At 35.7% G+C, this 17,049-nt stretch overlaps 2 protein-coding genes across 2 annotated transcripts; both read left to right on the forward strand.

Moving 5' to 3' along the window:
- The first annotated feature begins 6,653 nt into the window (after nt 1-6,653).
- LOC113328923 (MLP-like protein 43) lies at nt 6,654-7,496 on the forward strand. Its single transcript, XM_026575917.1, has 2 exons — nt 6,654-6,887; nt 6,986-7,496. Exons 1-2 carry the CDS (start codon nt 6,698-6,700, stop codon nt 7,273-7,275), a joined length of 480 nt encoding a protein of 159 aa, XP_026431702.1. The 5' UTR covers nt 6,654-6,697; the 3' UTR covers nt 7,276-7,496.
- Nucleotides 7,497-16,013: 8,517 nt separating this feature from the next.
- On the forward strand, nt 16,014-17,049 carry LOC113328732 (major latex protein 146-like). The gene is made up of 2 exons (XM_026575750.1): nt 16,014-16,203; nt 16,679-17,049. The coding sequence occupies exons 1-2, from the start codon at nt 16,014-16,016 to the stop codon at nt 17,047-17,049; spliced, it is 561 nt and encodes a 186-aa protein (XP_026431535.1).

Here is a 17,049-nt window from a genome sequence, read left to right on the forward strand (position 1 = left end):
ACTTTGGCCTTCCTTCTTTGTTGGCATTGGCTTTTGCTTTGGCCTTCCTTCTTCGTTGGCTTTGGTCTTCCTTCTTCATTGGCTTTGGTCTTCCTTCTTCGTTGGCTTTGGCTTTCTTATAAATCTGTCCACGAAGCAAATGTCCACGAAGTAAAATGTGTCCACGAAGTAAATATATTCACGAAGCAAAAACCCTGCCTGAAAGTGTGACTCGAACCCGTGTTCTGCATCTCGCAATACAAACACTTAGCCGTCTGTGCCAACTTCTATTCGTGAAGAAACGGACGACACCCAACTGTTATTTGCCTTCTCCCTTCGCAGTTGAAGGAAAAAAATGATGCACAAAGGAGGAATTGAACGCGTGACCTGCCGCTTGTGTACACCACTTCTCGCCGACTGTTCGGCCTCTAGTTTACGAATGAAATATGACACCATAGTATTTATACTGTTCTTCAATCTTCCTGACTAAGTAATGACTTCTCAAAAGTTCGACGAAGTATCACAATGAATTTAATCATTTTTGCAGATCTGTGAAATTAAATATCACCATCAAATTTTCTTGAGCCAATAAGGTTGAGGTAGGATAAATCCTTTACTCAATCCCTGTTTCTAGCGCCAAAATGTAATTACGGAAAATCCATAGTTACACTCAATTTGTTATTTCCTTGTTCTTGACTAATTTTATCTTCAAGCCAAATGACAATTTCTAGATCTAGCTTATTTGAATGAAGTGCCAAAATATAAAAGAAACTCACAAATTTTACATGGTTCGATCTTTGAATAGATCTACATCCATGGTTCTTCACTATCAATTTTGGGGTTTACGTAGGACTCCATTAATGAGTTTTGGAGCTCTAAATCTAGTTTTTGAGAAGAAGATGAAGTTAGAGAAAAATAAAATCTGCCACCTTTCTCTCTCTTAAATATTTTCTTAAGTATTAGATAGTAGAAATGAATTTACAAAAATGTCCTTTACTTACAAATTAAGAAAACTAAGTTAAGATACTATGTTGACTATCTTAGAAATATTATACTGCTTCGGCCTTCATTTGGCGCCACATGTCGAGTATGGTATTTTGGTGTCTACACTTCCCGGAGACGGTGAAGTTCGGGTAGGAAGCATATTTATTTGGGACTATGTACAGGGTAAGAGAAGTCTGTAACTATCTGACGTCCAATTTGTTTTTCTCTCGTTCCATAAATCCGTAATTAATTACTAATTAGGCATATGTTTTCATCATTACAGGAGAGAAACCTTCTGCCGTCACCACGAAAGAGAAGATAACTGCGGTGGACCATAAAAACAAGTCAATAACTTATACAGTTTTTGAAGGATATCACCCTTGCTATCACTTCATCACAGGGGAATGGGAATTATAAATGCCTTGTGAAGTATTCTGTACAATATGAGAAAGCGAATGAAGATGTCCCTCATCCAACCCACCTGATGAAATTACTGGAAGATTTTGTCAAGGAATTGGATACCAATTTACTCAAGGAAGAGTAGACAAGAACTATCATCTACCTAGATGACTATATATATATAAGTGCTTGTATGTGTGTGTTATGTCATGCGTGTTGCAGGGAGCTACATGTTTGTGCTTGATGTTTAAATATATTAGACATCTAAAATAAGGTTGTAATATGGACTTACCAAATACTTATATATCTAATCTAATTAAGTAAATTATATATCGCTTGGAGTATTTTAAATACCATGAATCTAGGTTAAACATTATGAGGGGATTTGGCAAGAAATAACTAGCCCTTTCTCCTGAACTATCCAAGTAAAAGTAGTTTTACATATCGCTTGGAGTATTTTAAATGCCATGAGTCTAGGGTTATTATTAGTTCGAACGAGAAGATTGTTGACAAATTTAGGGTTACAAAGTACAGTATACCAAATCTTGCATACGCCCCTGTGATTGAGACAGATTTAGCTGGTAATTTCAGAAATATCTTAACTTGTACTCTTCAGAAAGACAGGAAAATCTAACGTTTCCTTAGATTGTAGATGAGATATCTTCTGATTATCTTCTCACAGTACCGTAGTGAGTTAGGGTTTTCAAGAATATTCCCGGTTGCTGCAATCTTAGTTTTCAACCTTCAGGAAGATGGCCAAGGGTTATATTTCGGTCTTTAGAAGAAAATTGGTCGTGTCCTTTATTAATTAAGTAGGAGGCCTGGGTCGCAAATGTAAGGTGCTTACACACGAGTATGGATACTTCTAGTGTAGTTTTATCCTGTAAAATTTTCTTTCACTGTATTTTCCTGCTACCATAGCTTGGGAAAAACCTAGTTGGAATCCAAGTTTTTTCGTACCTTAAAATACTAACGAAGGCAGCCACAAGTACGCAATCCCATCCCATTCCATGTTATGTGTTATAGAGGAGACGCACTTGGTCTTAAAATGGTGAAGTGGCTGTCTTCTGGATGGTTATTGGAATAAAGACTGAAGTACCGAGCGAAATAGGGCTGACACCAAATAACCATTGTACACACACTATAATATTGGGACAATTGGCACTTATGGAAAGAAATTCAACTCACATTGGTTCATGTATCTTGAATCTTCATGTATAGATATATTGTGTACGGACAATGGTTCGCTGCATTAATGATGAGACAGTAATTGCTAGCTTAATTTTTTTGCTATATCTGGTGTGATTTTTTTCTTTTCAAAGCACCCATTTATGAGTCTGGCTGGCAAGAACTGTCTTAAACACTCTATATAAGATTTTCATTCTTTTTCATCTTCCATTGCATCAAGAAATTTTCTTCTTCTTTTTTTTCCTCGTTTCATATATACTTGTCGTCTAAAGCACACTCTTTTTATTTTACTCATCTGATAGAGCAATGGCTGAGACTGTTGAGATGCTTAAGCAAGATCTTGATCAGATCGTAGCTAGGAGTTTGAGTGATGTACGATAAATTCTTCTCTACTCTCTAGTATACATAATCCATAGTCCAGTTTTTTTTTTCTTAATTAGATCATTATCTTGTTAGGGTTCGTTAATGTGAAGATTGCATTTTTTATTTATTTGCTGAATGCAGAAAACACTGGGAAAACAGTTCAACATTATTTTGAGCTTGAAACATGATGATGAACCAGACTTTTTGGTAATTATGCTATCAGTGTTTTGCGAAGACACAGATGAGAAAATTCTAGAAATTGAAACACAACATATGTGCGTAATAATCCTCAACCAAACCTCAATTTGTTTTCTTTTTGATATTCTCGTCTTCGGCTTATTATTCTACTTTAAATTCAGGAAGCCATGTCTGCGTGTCCGCCCAATTGCAACATTAATCGAATTAATAAAAGTAGACAGCCTTTGGTACGCTACATATCATGATATTTTTAGATTTAATTAATGTGAAAATTGCATTTTTTCACACTGAGATGTGGTATATTGAACTTTTTTTGTGGTACAGTGTTGGGTCGATCCAAGTAACAAAGGCGTGTAACGCATTCCTGAAAGCTAAAAGGCTGCTGAAAGTTGACAAGTACAGATGAAATTGAGTTCATTTTTCTTTTAATTTTCCATTCCTTTACCTTCTTGTCACTAAATATTTCTACATGCCGATGTTTTTCATTAGGTGTGAAGAGGCTTTGTTACAGCTCAGAAATGAGTTCAATCATGTTAAATTTGTATGCCTACAAATTGTAGAGGTAATAATTCATAGTTTTACTTCTTCAATTCATTCATCAGTATGCAGGATATTTCTTTTAGTTATAATTATCTGTGGATTTTTGGGTAAATTCTGTTTCAATATGTGCAGCTGAAAGAAAAGATTATCCGATTGACTACACCAGTGGAACTGCAAGCTCCGGAAAACGTCACTGAGAGTACTGGATCATCGTCCAGTACCCACAAGGAAATCCAAACTTGAATTTTGTTGGGTAAACTCAAGTTTTTATCCTCTCTTCTTTAGTTTGTACCCACAAGGATAATCAATAATGTCATGGCTTTGTTCAAAAAGAGATATTTTTTCGTTTTGCCAAGTTGTTTGTTCTTTCAGTTCTATTTTTTCTAACATTATCATCTGTTGTCGAAGTCCTAATGTAACGGAAATCGGGTAGCCAAAGCGAGACCGTATATATGTTAAATTGTTTTACTTAAGATGATGGTGGTGTTGAGGAGGTCCTCAGTTACAAACTCATACATTGCCTACTGCCAGTGTTTTAGCAATTGATATTCATATTTTTCTCCGTTGTATGGTTTCTCGTGAAAATATCTTCGTTTAAACTTTAACAAGTGATATACCACCTGGCACAAAACTTTAACACTCCAAATCTAGTTTTTGTTTTCTAGATGGTAGTAGAAGGAGGGAGAGTCGCAGCTTTCAGAAATGCCTTGAAGATTTTAAAATGATACTGGTTTGGTATGGCAAGAAGTTACTGCAACCACCACCAGATTTACTAGATTAATGTATTAGTTTTGTGTGCGCACAAAATCTTGGGGCTTAAATTCGGTTAGCATCATATAATGCATTTAATGAATTATGGATTCTGTCGGAAACCGGGAATCATAAACTTGACACTCAGAAATTGTAAGAAACTTCCAATATGTATCGGAAAAGGTATGATCATAAAGTTTTATCTACAGAGTACACAGACAGTGAGTTGTCATCCCTCGAAAACATTAACTATGCATCCTTACCAACAACCGGCCTATTTTACCATTTCAACACAATTTAATTGACTCTTAAATTGTGTTTCAAGTACGTCGAACCTACAAATTTAATTCGTGGTATACTTTAGGAAAATAATGCACTTGGAATACTTTAGGAAATTATAACCAAACTTTTACAATCATGGTTGTGTACTGTAGAAAAATTATGTACTCGGGCAGGTAAAATAAGTTCAAGGAAATCAATTCAATTTTTTTATGCAGCAGGATTTCGCGTTCGTTATCCTTGGTTAACTCTATTTGTCTAGATACGTTCATTTGCTTAGTTAACTCCATTCCATAATCATATTGCTGATCACTGGCTATCACATGAACCTTCAATGTAATATAAACTCTCTGTCTAACCTGATCATAAACTCTCTGTTCTACCAGATCATTTTCATAAATTAGACAAGTAAAAGATTATATCTAGAAAACAACTCCGTAATGCGTATTTCCTGCACATTATAAGGAAGCACAATTCGTTATCGCATTTTGGGCTTATAAATCACCTGCACTGTAAGTGTCAGTTTATGAAATCCTACTTACATTAGAAAATAGTACTTGTTGTCTTAGCTCAACCTAATTAGGAGAACTTAGTTGGAATAGTATTAATAAAACAAATGAGTTTCATGTTCCATGGTGTTCTTCAATAAATGGATGAAATACCTGCAACTATCCATGGCCGCCATTAGCAAAATCTTGAAGAAATTTTACCGAATTACTGAGGTTAAAATGCAAATTAAGAAAATGATAGAAAATCATCTGGGGTTTATATTAGTGCAATTTATCCTTTTCCCTTTATCTCCTCGCCAAGTATGGTGTTTCTCCCAACTTTTTCCGGATGGCTATAAAACCAAAATGAAAACGAAATAGTACTTCGATTATCAAAAATCTCCAGATGAAGGATGGCTCGGTTATTTTCGAACAATAAAAATCTTAGAGTCGAAGATAAGTTATTTTTTTGGATTTTTCCTAAAGAAGGGATGATTCGAGTTGTTAGAGTTGAGTAATTTAATTCAAAGGTTAAAATGTTATATTAAGAAATCAAGACTAAAGCTGACATTTGCCTGTTCCACCATAACACCCCATAAGGTAAGATACTAGGCTGGTGATATATGGCTTGAGCGCAACCAGATTCACATAGAGATCAAACCTCTGTCCTTCTAAATCTTGTTCGTCAAGATGAAGGGGGTCTGGCCTAGTTAATCTTGTTCTTCATACTGTTTACTTAAATATGTTTCTACCCAAAACAGGGAAGGAGACTAGGGGGACAACTATATATATTGAAAGTCATAACCTAGACATGCTATCGAAGTGTTAGAGTTGCAAAGACCGTTGACCAGAGAACTGTAAACAGTGACATTTGGTATAATTTTTGAATCATTCATCATTTTGGAAAACAGATTAAGAACCTAGTCAACTGATCCCTTTTCAATAATGTGTTTATATAACATTTTTACAAGAAACAATATTAGCTTCACAGTTTCTTTTTTATGCAACTAAATAGCATTGTCTAGTGCATCAAATTTACAAGATAAGGTTTTAAACACCTATGGTTACTTTATACGACTTAATTTGGGTCGTGGTTGGCCAGAGGGCAGTCAACTCTAAAAAAATAATTCCATCTATATGCGCAAATGGCCGGCCACCAAACCATAAACGGAAAAAGTTCATAACCCAAAACAGCAAACAAATCTTCATTCAATCAATTATTGTATTTGGGATGAATTTTCTGTTCTCCAAAAGTGAAGAGAATTGGAATATATCCAAAAAGCTCAGCTAGTGCGCCACTTACTTTATGTTTCTATTCTACCTAAAGTAAGAAGAATTAATTAGTGCTGCACTTTATGGCTATGCCCCATTGTGGTCCTTAGATTTGTGTTTTTATCAATCGTTATCGGATCATATTCTTTTGGGATCACAATAGCATAATCTTAGGCTATTTAAACTCGTAAAGCATTTTCGTTCCCTATGTATAATTATAATAATTTCTTCTGTTTATTTACGGAACACTATTGCTAATGGCTCAAATTCATAAGCTTGAGGTTGAACTTAAAGCTAAGTGCTGCGCAGAGAAGTTATACGCTGTCATGACCCGTGATGCACCCAAGCTTCCTAAATATGCTCCTCAAATAGTCCACGATTGCCAAGTTGTTCCTGGAGATTGTGAAGTTCGTGTAGGAAGTGTATTTGTTTGGCACTATGTACAGGGTATGTAAAGTCTGTAACTGTCTAACATCCAGTAGTTTATCTTTTGCTCAATAAATCATTAGTTACTATTTCTTAGCCAAATTTGTTCATGATTACAGACGATAAACCTTCTGGCATCATGGCGAAAGAGAAGATAACTGCAGTGGACCATAAAAACATGTCACTAACTTACACAGTTTTTGAAGGAGACCTCAAAAATGATTACGCAAGTTTTGCTACCACACTTACAATCACTCCAACACAGAAGGATGGCAGCTACAATTGCCTTTTGAAGTGGTCAGTACAATATGAGAAAGCAAATGCAGATGTGCCTGATCCAACATACTTTATGAAATTACTGGAAGATTTTACCAGGGAAGTGGATATCAATTTGCTCAAGGAAGAGTAGACAAATTCGATCTGCCTAGAGTCTATATATATAAGCGTGTGTTTGTTCTGTGATGCCTGTTGCATGAAGGTACGTGATTGCTGAAATTGATGTTTAAATATATTAGACATCAAAATAAATTTAAATAAACCTTCATGCATGTTGCATGAAGGTTCGTGATATGGACTTACCAGATACTTAATTCTCTAATCTTATTAAATAAATTTAATCTTGCTTAAGCATGATGAGGAGATTTGGGAAGAAAATAACCAGAACTTTCTCCTGAACAGACTGTCAAAGTAAAAGTAGTTTTGGAGAGTGACTGCGGCTACACCCCGAACCGTCCCCTAGAATTATTTAAGAAACTAGCTAACTGAAATAGAACATTAACAAAAACACACTGGAGACACGGTACTCGGACAAATCATCTCTACAAGCTACAGCTAGATATGTGAAAACCGAAATTAGATGAATGAATGAAACGAAAGAGTCTTCTAATGCTTATGGGTAACCCCCTTCTAAAACAGAACCCAACAACTTTACCACTTTGATAGGGTTTATAGGGAGGATTCGAAGTTCTGTTGGTCTTTTCTCCCAGAACTTTTATAAAAACAAAGGTGTTCACATGAGGAATTACCTGATAATACCAAAAGGAAGAGAAGTGTCATCTTCATCCCAAATGACTCTCCAAGTTTCTGTATCGGGGTCATAACAACAGAGTGTTTCATGAATCATGATTGCATGTAAATATAACTTCGTTCTTCTTCTTATCGGTTTTTAGTTGTTCTCATACGACGGTATCATATCAAAAGGCAAGCTTCACTCTTGCATGAACAACTAGCTTTTTTTCGTGTCTCGAGCTCAGCTCGCTGTAGCAGGGCATTTATTATAAGCTGCGATCGCTAATCTAGCTTTACCTGAGGCTCATTGTTCTACTGACTTTAAATTGCTTCACCGGGGGCCACTACAAACCAGAAGACTTCTAGGGACAGTTTGTTGCCGTCCCCTCATCCACCGTCACTAATACTTCTGGGGACGGTTTCCAAATGCATCCTTAATACTTCTTGGGACGGTCTAAGGACGGCTTTAAATCCGTCCCTAATGTATCTCTCGACGGCTAAAAAACAGTCAGTAATGTCAAACTCCAGGATGCCTAAGATTTAAAATCCGTCCCTAAGTGTCGAAACCCGATAGCAACTAGAAACGGTTGCTAAGATTTAAAATTTTGAAAATAAGCTTTTCTTGTCTACTTGGCAGGATGCCTTTCCCTTTACCCTGTTAAACATTCATTAAAACACATTATATCCTAAAATAAATTTTCATTCATAAAAACAACTTGTTCATGAAAAACATTCAGTCATTACAATAAGTCTCATACACGATAAAACAATAAATAAATATACCGCAATAACAACCAAAAGGTAATGTTCTCTGACTATCAAAGTTGTACAGAACTCAGAACCATGAAGAAGATCCCTTAATCAACTCCCTTGTACTCCATTAGAACTCCACTGCCCTGAATCACATGAATTTGGGTCAGATTTTTGTTGGCATCTGGCTAAGGTCAATCAGTATAACCGATAAAATCCAGGAAAATGCAACCCTTTTGAATTATGAAATGATGCAGTGTACTTACTCCCAGCCCAAGGAAGCTGACAAAAATGAGATTACTCTCGATTGATGAGTAATTTGATGGGTGGATTAAAAGCTCATGAGCTGGACAGTCTTCATCATAAAACAGTTCTGAATCTATATGAAATACTGCCAAAAAAAGAAGTGAATAATGCACAATACCTCCAGTACTTCATTGTTTCGGTTTGGTGGCAATACTGCGGCTTGAGCCTCCGATTTTACAACCCTTTATTCGAGTATTTACATCATAATACATCTTTTCGCCCACCTAAAATAACTCCAGATCCAGGTTGGCTAGCCTGGTTATGCATTGCCACCATTCGATCCCACAAGTAAATCAATTTCAGAAGTTATGCCATTTTGAATTACAAATGCAACAAATAGAAACGACTCAAATGATTAAGCATAGAAGTACTTTCAGCAAACTTCTTCAACAAAGTGAAAAGGGAAAATTACCTTCACATTACGAAACTCCCCAGATTGAAAATCCAGGAGCTCTAATTTTTACAAGACATCAGTTTAAAATTGGCAATCAAAGGGAGAGAGGAAAAGAATAGTACTTGAATTATAAATTCAGCTAATGAATTGCTACGGTGGCACATTCCTAAACAATATAGAATGACTCACATGGATGTTCCAAATTGTTAAGGATAACACAGTTGAGAACTCAACATAATCTAGTTGAGTCAATCAGATGACAATGTATTACAGTTTCCTACTGTTGTGTTTACGTTCAGTTAGAGACATGGCTTAGACTTTGATAGAGTCTTCAGTTTGTTGAGTCAATAACGAAATACGTGTAACTGCTTTACTGAAATATATTGATATAAATATCATTGTGATCTCCACAAGAGAACTGTGGAAGATCTTCTACCCAATATAAAGTTTTAACTTGGTATCATCCATCGATCCAACCCACGCTTCTACATAAAAAAAAAAAAAAAACAACAACCAATCAACAATGGCAACAAACAACACTACCAATAACCTAAGAAATATACAGATTCATCATCTTGTGACTCTCAAACTCACAGATACCAAGCATTCTCTCTTGAAAACTCAATTTGAGCATATTCTAAAAGGATATGGTCTCCAAGGTTTTGTTGATGGAACAGAAGAAATCCCTTCAAAAACTCTTCCTAACTCGGAATCCGTAAACCCAAAGTTTACAGATTATGAACAAACAGACTCGCTGCTTGTAGGGTGGTTATTCTCTACACTTACACCAGAAGTTCTCTGTCATGTACGAGGATTAAAAACGGCAAAACAAGTTTGGGATAAACTTGAGAGCTACTTTGTTCCTAAAATTAACATTCATGTGATGAATCTTAAGAAACAATTGCATTCTCTAAGCAAAGGTAAAAAGTCATTAATAAAAATTTTGATTGATGCTAAGAACCTGTTTGATCAACTTGCAGCATCAGGGTATACTGCTTCTGATGATGAAAAGAAACAAGCTATTTGCAATGGAATTAATCATTCCTATGATCCTATTGTCACTGCCTTGGGAACCAATGAATATATGGAGATGGAAACATTTTATGCACATCTTCTCACATTTAATATGCGGCTTGAACATCAGATGGAGTTACTACAACAATCTATAGCTAATGTTGCTGCATCAAACTCAGTTCGAGCAGCAGAGGAGGACCAAGAAACTTCAACCAACAGTATCGTGGACAATCTCAGATGCATAACAATCAGCCACAGCGTCGCAATCCTCCTGCTCAGGTGAGGTATGAACAACCGTGTCAGATTTGTAAGAAGGAGAATCATCAAGCTGACAGATGCTGGTTCTGTTATGACAAGCCCAACAACAATCGGCAGAAAGGACCTGCAGCTTACATAGCTTTGCCTGGAAGTGACTATCAACACCAATGGGTAACTGAAACTGGAGCTACCCATCATCTAACTTCAGATCTGAGGAATTTATCTATTCCTCATGAATATGATGGCCCTGAACAGGTACACGTTGGTAATGGCAATGCACTGAACATTGCCAATGTTGGCAATGCATCCTTCACCTATAACTCAAGAATGTTCACATTGAATCATATATTACATGTCCCTGAGATTAAAACAAACTTGCTATCTGTTTCATAATTTTGTAAGGACAATGATGTTTACTTTGAGTTTCACAATTCATGTTTCTTTGTAAAGGACAAGCACACGAGAACGCTGCTGGTCCAAGGGAAGAATAGGAATGGGCTATATATATTTGAGGGAATTCATGCACAATATCAAGGAAAGCCACAAGCAAACGTTGCATCTTCTCTCTCTATTTGGCATCAATGCATGGGTCATCCAATGATGCGTACTGTCTCTAGCATTTGTCATAGGTTTTCTTTGACAGTTTCCAATAAGCATGTTGATTATTTTCATTCTTGTCATGTCAGCAAAAGCAAAAAATTGTCATTTTCTGTCAGCAACACTATTTATGATAAGCCATTAAGTTTGGTGGTTTCAGATATTTGGGTTTCACCACATTTATCTAGAACAGATTTTCGTTACTACATGTTAATAATGGATGTTTACTCTCATTTTACTTGGATTTTTCCACTAGTGCAATGCTCAAATGCATTAAATACATTCATTCAGTTTCGAAAACAAATTGAAAATCTCACAGATCATAAGATAAAAGTCTTTCAGTCTGATAACGCCTTAGAGTATATAAAGTTCACTGCATATCTAAATGAATCTGGAATCCAACACAGATTTTCCTTTCCTCAGACATACCCACAAAGTGGCATTGCCGAATGACGAATTCTTCATGTTACAGAGTCTGGATTAGCACTTCTTTACCAGGCATATATGTCAGTATCCTTTTGGTCTGATGCATTTACCACTGCGTGTTTTCTCATAAACAGACTTCCAAAATCATCTTCAAATCCAAAAACTCCGTTGGAGCTTCTCTTTCATAAAGAACCTGATAATTCCTTCCTTAAGGTGTTTGGATGTCTTGCATATCCGTGTCTTGGGCCATACAACAAAAACAAACTAGAACCCAGATCATTAGCATGTGTGTTCATAGGGTACAGCAATGCACATAAAGGTTATTTGTGCTTGCATAGAAAATCAGGGAGAATTTATATTTCAAGGCATGTGAGATTTGAAGAAAAGATATTCCCATTTATGCCAAGGCAGCAACACGTACCAGTGCAAGGTCCAGGTATTGTACCCTCTGATACTAGTCTTTTGTTAACAACCCCATTTCGAAATCGAGACTACCACTATAATCAGGGTACTGCTGCTGAACAAAATCCACTGCAAACACCTGCTGCTGAACTATCAATATGTACTTCCCCAAACTGAAACCAACAAAATATTAGTCCAACACAAACTAAGAGCATGTTTGGTTCAAGGAATTGGATTCTTGATAATCCAATTCCGGGGGAATGTGACCAATTCTTTGAACCAAACAACCCAAATCAACTCTGTGTAATTGAGAATTTAATTCCTAGGAATCTAGTTCCCTCCAAAATAATAGATTTCCGTTGCATTGGTCTAGTAGTGCAATGGAATTGGATTCCAGAGTAACAACAAAAGTAATTAGATTGCCTCAACCAAACGTTAATTTTTTGGATTTGAATTCAATACCAGGAATTGGATTACCCCATAATTGAATTCATAGGAATCCAATTCTTCCAACCAAACGAGGTGTAATAGTATAAAACAAGAATAAATTGGGATTCTGAATCCCCTAATCCAAAAATCCCAAATCCATACAACAACACCATTAATCACAAAATCAAAATCGAATTCCACAATTTCACCAAAGAATTAGGGATAATAGCTGCAAATATTTATAATTAGATCAATCGAATTAGAACATACCAAAGTCGAATCGAATTGGATTCTAAATCCATAAACTCTAAAACCTCCCACACATTTACACAAAACCTTATTAATCTCGGTGAAGATGATATACATTAGAAAAAAAAAATTCAGATTTCAACAACAACAACCTAAAATTCTTTTCATCAAACCGTAGATCAATTGTAATCTAAAACCCTAACCAAATTCAAAGAAAAAGAAAGATAGTTTTATCTTTAACACACAAAATCTCTAACTAAGAAATGCTTAAACTCGACTTGAGAAAGTGGAGTTGAATCTAACACAAACGAAGAAAAAGTGAGACTTAGATCTTTAAATGGGAGGGGGGAATTGGGCAGGAAAAGAAAGCGGGTCCATGGAACTTTGGGCAAGAATTTTTTGGTTGAAAGGCGTATGGGCAAATTGCTAGGTGTATCAAGTAAAACAAAAAAACGGCTTAGAAAATTCCGTCGGTAGAAATGGCCTTTTTGGGACGGCAAAAAAAATCCATCCCCAATACCGCTTGCTCCAGTAGTGACACCGGGAATAAGACATCCCTACAAGTTAGAACCATGGGGACGGTTTGTGCCCACTGTCCCAAATACACATCACTAGGGACGGGTAGAGCCAAACTGTCCCAACTGCTACATTATGGGTATGATTATCAATTTGTGTTCTACAAAAAACTCTCTCTCCTTAATAATCGTATTTTCTAAAGAAAAGAAAAAGCTTTAACTTTTTTTTTCTCCTTCATCTTCAACCTAGATTTACTCGGATTTACCAGTAGATCGAGATAATGTTTGTATAAGTGTTTTCTATTAGTATGTAAATATATCTATGATAAATTATAATCTTATTTAGGTGATTATCACATCTAATGACCTGTTTTAGGCGATTAGATTACCTATTATATATCTCCATAATAATTTCATATAGCCTTCAAGGCGTTTTTATTGATTGTCATAATCGTTTCAAGCATACATTTGAGACGGTTCATTTTTATGAAGATCTATGGCGGTTCACATCAATTTGACGTAAATCTACATGTTTATGAAGATCTAGGGCGATGGGATGATTTTGTTGTATTGTGCAAATCACTCCTCTACAGGAGCCTCTAGTCTTAATGAAGAAGACAAAAATTTCTCAGTGAAGAAAATTGAAGTAAATTTCAAACGGTGGAATCTGAAATTTCACACCATCCCTAAATCGATCTCCTCAATAAGATACATGTTTTTAATACTTTTGTATTTTTGTGTTTATTCATGTATTTCAATTTGTATGTATTTGATCTATGTAAATAATCATATTTAATATACGAAATTAGGAGAGTTTCTCCTGTTCCTTCAAAAAAAAAAAAAAAACAAGCTTTCTAGGGATGGATTTTCATAAATGGTCGTCCCTAGAATCCTTCTATTTTGTAGTGGGCTCTTCTCATTGTTCCATTGATTTTAAATTTCAGTTAAAAGAAGATAATAAGATAGACATAAACCTTTGTAGTGACTGTACATCTCAACCGAAAAGAGTAAAACATAGACAAAATCTGATTGGTTGCATAAGGATATGTATAAATATTTGTAATTTATAGGATAGCGTTTACAAGATCGTTTCAAGTAAGAACTTTACATTGCTGATATAATTCAATCAGAATTTAGCTGAGTATGGCAGTGGATTAGCATAAAACATGTGTACAATAATAATGACCAGAAAAAGAAGCAAAGTACTTGTATTGCAACTAAAGTAAGAATAATTCATCAATTGTTGGATTTTTTCTTTCCTTTTTTTTTATTTTGGGTAATTTACGTTACCTCTCCTGAAAAGATTGCTAATTTTCCTTACCTCCCCTACAGAAATTAAATTAGTGAAACCTCACTTCGTCAAGAATTCCGTTAATTTCAAGTTATCTGACTCAGCATTAGCACATACGTCGCAAAAAATACACATGAATCATTCCGAGTACCAGGAATACCCTTTTATGTTAATTTAATCTAACGGCGGAATCTAAAGTCAAAATATTCTGTGGTTGAGATTTACAATCACATGAGACCAATCTTTTCTCATCTTCTCCACTATATCTCCTACTGTCCATCTCCATTAAGCGCAACATACACACCACTGAGTAAAGAAAATCCTCCAAACTTTTTGAAAAATGAAACGAACCCGTAACTTTACTAAATCGCAACCTCTCTTCTAATTCTTTGACAGTAAAATACCTAATATGATGAATGAAAAATATTGTGCAATCTCTTGTGGGATTAGCAGAAAACCCCAGATTTGAGTTAGCGACAAACTAATAGGTAATTTTTTCTTCAGTTTCTCCAATCTCTGATTAATACCCAAATCAAAACCAGTTGTAGATGTTAATTGAACACTACTAACAAGAACTCTCGCATCAAGAGCATCATTTTCAGATTGATTTTGTGGGGTTTTTGTTCGAGGAGATTGGAATAATCCGGGGTGACTGACATTTCTACTGGTCGAGGAAGGTGCTTCAAAGTTCAGAGAATTTAGGTTTTCATACTTCCCTTTTTTTTTTTTTTTTTTTTTAGAGATGGTGGATATCACGAAGAAGATGAGGGCATTATTGGTAGTTTGCCAAATAAATTATTTTTTTTACCACGTGTAATCAAATGCTGAGTCAGCTAACCTGAAACAAACGGAATTCTTAACGAAATGAGATTTCGCTAATTTAATTTTTGTAGGGAGGTAACGAAATTAGCAATCTTTTCAGGAGAGGTAATACAAACCTTTATTTTTTTTCTTTTTTTTTTTTCTTCTGCATACCTATGATTTTGGATCGATTTTAAGGAAATCATCATCTGGTTTCTTATCATTGTCAAATTGGACAAAAAGGGGAAAGAAGTATTTGTAAGGAGTTAGAAGTCTGTTAGGTTACAAGTCATTCTATAAATGAGCAGAAGAAAAACTTGAACGTTCAATCCTTTTCAGGAAAATGGATGGAAAAACATCCCAAGAATTCAGCAGTGTTAGTACCAGTGACATATATAGTGGACCTAAAGTGACCATCTACCTACCATAGGATCTATTACTTTTTCAATGCTTCACTCTGCTAAATTGTCAGTTATTACCAACCATATGATAGATTTCCCGCAATATAACAAGCATTCTAAAATCAGCGTTTAGGAAAATCTAAACTCACCTCGTACACCACTTTAAAGAGCCGTGTATGGAACTGCTGAACTCAACAAAGAACAAACCACCTTGGAGCCGTAACTGCTCCATTCAGTACGAAATCATAAATTTTTGGCTATATATATAGCCTTAAGACATTATCTTGAGGTCTAATTCAAAGCGAAATGGCTGAAATCCGTAAGCTTGAGGTTGAGTGTAAAGCTAAGTGCTCTGCGGAGAAGTTTTTCTCTATGATGACTCGTGATGCACTCAAGCTTCCAAAATATGCTCCTCAAACAATCCACAATGTCCAAGTTCTCCCTGGAGACGGTGAAGTTCGAGCAGGAAGTGTTTATATTTGGGTTTATAAACTCGGTACGTAAAGTCACTAGCTATCTATCTCCAATTATGTTCCTCTTGTTCAGTAAATCCGTAATTACTTGTTGAAGTATCACACGTATATGCTATCATGGTGCAACTGAACTGAAGACAACAAGATGAACGTGGACTGGAATCAAGATAAGTGAAGTGCAGTCAAGTCAAGTCATCTACTAGCTAGAAAATAGGATCTAAGTCAGTTGTGTATCCTGTATTCTCGATAGATTAATTTTTACCTAGGTTTAGTATCCTATCATCTATAAATAGGATTAACTAAAGCAAATGTGAATATCCCAGAATTATCAAACTCTGGAGATCAATCAAATTCACCCTTCGGGGTTCTATCAGTGGAAGTTAGTGCCGAACCACTTTAAACATTGTCTTCTTTGATTTCTGTTTTCCGATCTATGAACCTCGATACCCATAATTTATTATTATTAATTCTTATCCAAATCTGTTCATGATATTACAGTTAATAAACCTCCTGCCGTCACCCCAAAGGTGAAGGTAACTGCGGTGGACCATAAGAACTTGTCATTAACGTTGACAGTCATTGAAGGATATCTCACGGATGATTACACAAGTTTCTCTAACACACTTACTACCACTACACAGAGGGATGGAAACTATAATTTCCTTGTGAAGTGGTCAGCACGATATCAGAAAGTGAATAAAGAAGTACCTGATCCAACATTTGTTATGAAAATGCTGGAAGATTTACCAAGGAATTGGATACCAATTTGCTCAAGGAACAGTAGACTCAGACAAGATTTAATTATCTATATAGATGATTGCACGAAGCTACAAGTTTGTGCTGGATGTTTAAACATATTAGACATCTAA

This window comes from Papaver somniferum, unplaced genomic scaffold (assembly GCF_003573695.1).
Source record: "Papaver somniferum cultivar HN1 unplaced genomic scaffold, ASM357369v1 unplaced-scaffold_114, whole genome shotgun sequence".
In the NCBI taxonomy this organism is placed as follows: domain Eukaryota; kingdom Viridiplantae; phylum Streptophyta; class Magnoliopsida; order Ranunculales; family Papaveraceae; genus Papaver; species Papaver somniferum.

Coding starts and splice junctions, on each gene's coding strand:
- LOC113328732 (XM_026575750.1), top strand. CDS start 16,014: ATGGCTGAAATCCGTAAGCTTGAGGTTGAGTGTAAAGCTAAGTGCTCT. Junction 16,204..16,678: donor TATTTGGGTTTATAAACTCG/GTACGTAAAGTC, acceptor ATGATATTACAG/TTAATAAACCTCCTGCCGTC.
- LOC113328923 (XM_026575917.1), top strand. CDS start 6,698: ATGGCTCAAATTCATAAGCTTGAGGTTGAACTTAAAGCTAAGTGCTGC. Junction 6,888..6,985: donor TGTTTGGCACTATGTACAGG/GTATGTAAAGTC, acceptor TCATGATTACAG/ACGATAAACCTTCTGGCATC.